At 50.8% G+C, this 6,479-nt stretch overlaps 1 protein-coding gene across 7 annotated transcripts in view; it reads left to right on the top strand.

Annotated features, from left to right (window-relative positions):
• The window catches only part of Pfkfb3 (6-phosphofructo-2-kinase/fructose-2,6-biphosphatase 3), an 85,580-nt gene that overhangs the window by 73,150 nt on the left and 5,951 nt on the right, over positions 1-6,479 (top strand). For 4 of the 7 annotated variants that reach the window (XM_026783000.1, XM_026782998.1, XM_005354890.3 and 1 more), the window contains exons 8-15: positions 1,108-1,315; positions 1,668-1,814; positions 1,971-2,075; positions 3,464-3,593; positions 3,915-3,977; positions 4,089-4,153; positions 4,726-4,812; positions 5,671-5,844. In XM_026783000.1, the coding sequence (XP_026638801.1) occupies positions 1,108-1,315; positions 1,668-1,814; positions 1,971-2,075; positions 3,464-3,593; positions 3,915-3,977; positions 4,089-4,153; positions 4,726-4,812; positions 5,671-5,844 (979 nt within the window). The remainder of the gene's footprint in view (positions 1-1,107; positions 1,316-1,667; positions 1,815-1,970; positions 2,076-3,463; positions 3,594-3,914; positions 3,978-4,088; positions 4,154-4,725; positions 4,813-5,670; positions 5,845-6,479) is intronic. The other 3 variants (XM_026783001.1, XM_005354893.3, XM_013349052.2) reach the window with 1 other exon arrangement.

The raw sequence follows: 6,479 nt of genomic DNA, 5'->3' as shown, positions 1-6,479 counted from the left end.
GCTCACAACTGCCTATAACTCCAAATCCTGAGGACCCCATATAGTCACAGACATATGTGCCCCCTGCCACCCACATACATATAATTAAAAATAATAAAACAAGAAGTCTTTAAAAGTATAAATGTATAGGCCAGGTGGTGGTGGCGCATACCTTTTATCCTAGCACTTGGAGGCAGAGGCAGGCAGATCTCTGTGAGTTCGAGGCCAGCCTGGTCTACAAAATGAGTTCCAGGACAGCCAGGGCTATATAGGGAAACCCGGTCTCAACCCCGTTTTCCTCCAAAATAGTATTAATCTATGAAAGTGTCTTCTTCGACTGTTTTACCTTAAAAAGATATATACTAGGTGTTTGTTTGTTTTGATTGGATCTCACCATAGCCCAGACTGGGCTGGAACTAGTTATGTAGAGTCACAGGTCTGCCTGTCTCTGTCTGTCCAGCGCTGGTAGTAAAACTGTGTCACCATGGCCAGCTAGGTTTGCTTTTCTTTTTTTTAAACATCTATACATTTATTTATTTTTTTATTTGCTCTTGTTTGTGCTTTGTGCCTGTGTGTGTGCATGCATACACACATGAAGGCCAGGAGACAACCTTTTAGAGGCCTTTTCCTCTCCTTCTACCTTGTGAGCCTAGGGAATCAAACCCATGCCATCAGACTTGATGGCAAAGCGACTTCACTCGGAACCATGTCACTTTAGTCTCTCTGCCTTACTTTTTGAACAGTCTCTCACTGAACCTGGAGCTCACTGGTTTGGCTAGGCTGACTGGCCAAAAAAAGTGGGTTTCAGGCAACAACTTGTCTCTTTCTCCCCAGCTATGGGATTACAGACCCAGAGCTTTTTAAGAAGGTGCACCTGAACTTGATGTATAAGACTTATGCTTGTGCACCACTGGGAAGTTGTCTGTCCAGTTGCACTACCTGGCTTGAACAGCCTGACCATGGAAACTGTTGCCTTCATTTCCTCTCTGACTCCTAGAGAAGACAACAGTCCCTGCTCTGGGCCCCCAGGAAGCAAATATTCTAGAAGCTGGCTAGGCCTAGGGTGAGGAGTGCTGTCCTGTGAACTAGGGCGGCCTCAATGTGGTCCTCAATGATGTTTCTTTGCAGGGACTTGTCGCTCATCAAAGTGATTGACGTTGGCCGGAGGTTCTTGGTGAACAGAGTGCAGGACCACATCCAGAGCCGGATTGTGTACTACCTGATGAACATCCATGTGCAGCCCCGTACCATCTACCTGTGTCGGCATGGGGAGAATGAGCACAACCTGCAGGGCAAGATCGGGGGTGACTCGGGCCTGTCCAGCAGAGGCAAGAAGGTAGGGGAGAGAGAAACACACATGGGCTACGAACTGAGTGGAGTCAGGAGGATGATTGGGTGATTGGCTCCCACCAGTAGAATAGAGGTTCTTTGGGAGGGTAGGATGTTGTGGTTCATTTATTTATTTATTTGCTGTTTTTGCCTTACTGTATTGGGTGCATTTGCGTGTGTCTGTGTGTGTATGTGTGAGTGTGGACTATGAAGGGGAAATAAGAGTCAGGCCTCTTGGACTCTGATAAGGTTTAAGTGGCACCTGAGGTTTGGGTGGCCTTGGTGGCTCCCAGGTAACCACATAACAACCTATGGAAGGACCTGGAGTTGGGGTGACCCCTGTCTCCTCATTTCCTCAGTTCGCAAATGCCCTGAGCAAGTTCGTGGAGGAACAGAACCTGAAGGACCTCCGTGTGTGGACAAGCCAGCTGAAAAGCACCATCCAGACTGCAGAGGCCCTGCGGCTTCCCTATGAGCAGTGGAAGGCGCTCAACGAGATTGACGCTGTGAGTCCCGGGCCTGTGTGGCAGTGGGGAGGCATGGCAAAGAGTGGAAAATTCTCTCCAGGGTGCTATGGAATCCTGGGGGCTTCCCGAGACCCCCTTTATTTGAGGCGGCGTTATGGGTGAGTTCCCTGGCGTGAATATTGGTCTCTCTGACAGGGTGTGTGTGAGGAACTGACCTATGAGGAGATCAGAGACACCTATCCTGAGGAGTATGCACTGCGTGAACAGGACAAATACTACTACCGATATCCCACAGGCGAGGTGAGCGAGGAACGCCCACATGCGCGTCCGTTGGCCTTTCTTTATAATGGTCATGAGCTGTTGGATGTCTTGTGTATGGAGGTGGCTGAGAGAAGGCCTTGGGGGCCCCAGCAGGACCAAGTGAGTCCCCACAAGGCCTCTACAACTCACCCCATCTCTCATCAGTTCTGTGAGCTCATTTCTACTATGACTTTGGTCTTAAAGCTCACTAGAGGGAACCCCATAAAAAGCCCCAAGGGAAGCGTGTTATATTTCTCCCACACGGGACAATGAGAAGTCTGGGTATCTGTCTCTGATGATGTGTGTGATGATGCAGGAAAGGGCAAGGAGGAAGGCTGGTGATTCACTCCAGACCAAGCTTTCCCCTGGATGGCAGGAGACATGATAGAAGGCTGGCTGTGAGGATGTCATGCTAAGTGGCTTGTGCCAGGTCCGGGCCGATGTCGGTAGAGGGAATGACTGAGCAGGCAGTTACTCTTGAGTTTTAATGAAGTGTGCTGAGCCATGTGGTACTCTGGGCGTTGAGCCAGGTGGCTGTGTTGACACCTAGTGGGCGTCCTTCTGAGCCTTTGTCATAGTTCCCATTCCTGGTGGGCCACCATGCTGTTTTCTGATCTCTCTCTGGTCTTCACTCGCTGTAACTCTGGTTAGAAGGAGGAAGGCACAAAAGAGTCAGTGGAAGAAAGAACTTCTGCTACTTTTTTTCTGTAGCAGCTTTGCACTCGTGGTGTAACTCAGACCGACCTTGCTTGCAGTCCTGTCCCCCCACCCCCCCCAGTGCTGGCATTCCAGATGTGCACCACCATACCTGGCTCCATTTCTGTTGTTTGAAACAGTATTCTTTAATGTGTAGTCCAGGCTGCCTTGGGCTGCTGCCAGTCCTTTTGCTTCAGCCTTCTGGGTGCTGAGGATTATATAGATGCGTACCAGCCATATCCGAAAGGAAACTGCAGATGTGTTAGCGGTCAGTCTCGTGTCTCCTAGCTCCTAGCTCTGCTCACCACAAATCCCTCATCTCTACAGTTGCCTGTTCTAGGTGTGTATGTAGATGGTGATGCTTAGTGTCTTCCACTGGACATATAAATTTTCAAGGTTCTCTCATGTTGTGGCATGTGCCAGGACTTCATTGCTTTTCATGGCTGCCTGAGTAATCGCCATGATAGCCTGACAAAAGTCTGATCTTTCTCCAGTGCTCAGGAGGAAGGAGCTCAGACAGACAGGATTGCAGGCTTTTCTCATGATTCTTAGGGATGGTAGTTCATTACATGCAGAGCTGAAGACTTAGAAGGGTGGATGTGTGCGCGTGGCGGGGGGATGGGCTGCGAGCGATTACAGGATTCTTCCCTGCCTCTCCTCCCCTAATGTACTATCCCATCCTTCGTTCTCAGTCTTATCAGGACCTGGTCCAGCGCCTGGAGCCTGTGATCATGGAATTAGAGCGCCAAGAGAATGTGTTGGTCATCTGCCACCAGGCTGTCCTACGCTGCCTGCTAGCCTACTTCCTCGACAAGAGTGCAGGTATTAAGGGCAAGCCATGCCCAGGAATGAAGGAAGAAGGAAATGGGCCTTGAGTGCATGTGGCAGGGGACCCATCCTCTCTGCTTTGTATCTAAATATAGATCTGCCTCACAACCTGCTAAGGGGTCTCTACCTGCTCCCTACGGAACAGTGTGATGCTCAGTGGGCTTCATCACTTCATAAACCAGCCCGAGAACCCTCAAGCCTCCATGTGACCCAGGGCTAGGCATGAGGCTCTCACCGTGAGCCTAGGGATGCCCCTGAATGTCTCCCTTCACGTCAAGTCTCTTATTTAACATGACAACGTATGTCTCGTTTCAGAGGAGATGCCGTACCTGAAATGTCCCCTTCACACTGTCCTGAAACTGACACCTGTGGCATATGGTAAGTAGCAGCCCCTACTGGGCCTTGACCCTGAGGCTCCTGGTGGCTGTGGGGCTGCCAATGAGGACAATCTCTTTAACAGAATCTGTCTTCTCCGTCTTTCACCTTCAGGGTGCCGTGTGGAGTCCATCTACTTGAATGTGGAATCAGTGAGCACACACCGGGAGAGGTCGGAGGTGAGTTAGGCTCCGACGTGTGGGGCCCTTGGGAAACCCTGGGTCTAGTTTTCTTCTGGAGGGTTCTGACTGAGTTTCTTTGGTGCCCACTGTCCAGCTACCATGCTCCATACCTCTGTTCCTAGCCTGTCTTTCCTGTGACTTCATGGGATTGGTTCCTTTTCTTTCTGTCCACACTTTCTCTCTGTCCCCGTTTCTGCTTGACTGGGAAGAGTGAGTTAAACAGGGAGTTAGTTCCTTCTCTCAAACATGACCCCAGTGCCGTAGCTGTTGCTGCCTTCTCAACAGCCCCAGGAGGCTGGCACGAACAGGATTAGCAGGTCAGCAACACCATGTGTGTGCACTTCATTCATAGTTAGGCCGGGCTAGAGGATAGGAGTCCTAAGGGCTGCTGAGCAGTGGTCTGCAGGAGACTCAGTGCCTGGCTGTTACTGTGTTCCACATCAGGGAGGTCTGAGATTTTTTGGGGGGGCGGGGAGGGTGTGTGTGGTCATGTTGAATCCCTTACTGGGCAGATTGTGTATCTGTCCAGGTCTGCGTTGTGAAAGTGGGTTTAAATTTGCTTTATGCAGGCTGTCAAAATACAACACTTTGCCAGTGTAGTCAGACCTTCCTCTTACACCGAACTTGACTTTCTGTCTGTGGAGTCCGAAAAACAGGTGACTTCCCCATTCCCAAGAAGCTTGGCCGTCAGACGTTGGTAGGAAGGGTCCATGGGTATCAGCCAGTTCACCGCCCAGCTTGCACTGTGGACTTCACTGGAAGAGGACTGTGTCTCTGGGCTGCCTTGCCCTGTCTCCTGGCCCCACCCCTATCAACCAAGGCACCTGGAAGGTGTGCTCATTTTAGCTGAATGAGGACACCCCAACACTGGGCTTAGACATGAGATAGGGTCCAAGGGCCCCAGAATACTTCCTTACTTGGTGTTGGGGATGAAGCTCTCCTGGGCTTTGAGGTGGTGGGCCATGCACTGGACCCCAGGAGCCTACTTTCCTGTCTTGCCATCCTTTGTTGGAAGGTTGACATCTCATCCTGGCTGTCAGACTCTGTCTGTTTCTTGCACCTTCTGTCTCCTGCTTTGCCTCCTAGATGGAGGCTGCATACCGTTTGGGGGAGCACAGTGTATTTCATGGGTGCTTGTGTGTGCTGCAGTCCCAGATGGAAGGCAGTCAGCCCTGATACCTTCTCCCTCCCACACCTGTGATCTCAGAGCCAACCGTCTCTCCTGGGCCCTCTGTGGGTGGGGTAGCTGGGAATAAGGTTCTTTATTTTGACCCCCTTCTCTCCTGTGGTTGTAATTATTTTTTTCCCTCCTCTGCTTTGCACATAGCGAGAAGTTCAGTGCCAGCCAACAGTTCAGGGTCAAGGCCACTCTCCTGGGTGTTCCTCTGGTTGTACCCCTACAAATCGCAAGAAGTGTGTGTGTGTGTGTGTGAGTGTGTGTATGTGTGGCTTTTCTACCTCCCTCCCCACTCTTTGTAACTGTCGCCTTCTTTCTTTTGTCTTTGTCTGCTTAGGATGCAAAGAAGGGACCTAACCCGCTCATGAGACGCAATAGTGTCACCCCACTAGCCAGCCCTGAGCCCACCAAAAAGCCTCGCATCAACAGCTTTGAGGGGCATGTGGCTTCGACCTCTGCTGCCCTGCCCAGCTGCCTGCCCCCGGAAGTGCCCACGCAGCTGCCCGGACAAGTCAGTGATTCTGCTTTAATTACTGCCTACAGGGGAGACGATCCCCAGACCTGGGAACTGTGTTTGCGTTTGCGAGTGAGGATGTGTGCCTGTGTTTAGGGTGGGCTGTATGTGTGATGTGCAGTAGACTGTGTTTGTGGGTGTGTAGTGTGTGTCCATGCAGCGGGCAGAACGCGAGATGCCCTCTCTGAAGATCTTTCCTGGTTAACAGTGACTCTGTCTGTCCTTTCTGAGGTCATGGTCTTTGTCCTTTAATTAACAGAATCAGGCAGAGCAAAAGAAATTGTAAAATGTTCTGCACATTTGTGAATAGTTGCCTCTAGGACAGTCTGTACTTTAGCAATGCCCAATCCAGGAGTCTGTACGTGTCTTCCTATCCCATAGCTAATCACATCTAGGAGAGAAAAAAAGTTGAGGTCCCACAGAGGAACCTATCCCCTCTCCATAACCAGCATAAACTGCCCACCCCCCACCAGAAATAGTCCAGACCTGGAGAGGCAAATTGATAAAGCTCTTTGCATGCAACCGTGAAGACCCAAGTTCAGAGCCCTAGAACCCATGCAAAAGCTGAATACAGAGGGACTTGCCTGTAAAATCACTGGTGGTGGATGGGAGGAAGCTGAATGAGGAGGGAC

This window comes from Microtus ochrogaster, chromosome 16 (assembly GCF_000317375.1).
Source record: "Microtus ochrogaster isolate Prairie Vole_2 chromosome 16, MicOch1.0, whole genome shotgun sequence".
Lineage (NCBI taxonomy): Eukaryota > Metazoa > Chordata > Mammalia > Rodentia > Cricetidae > Microtus > Microtus ochrogaster.
This window is presented reverse-complemented; position numbering and strand designations above follow the sequence as displayed.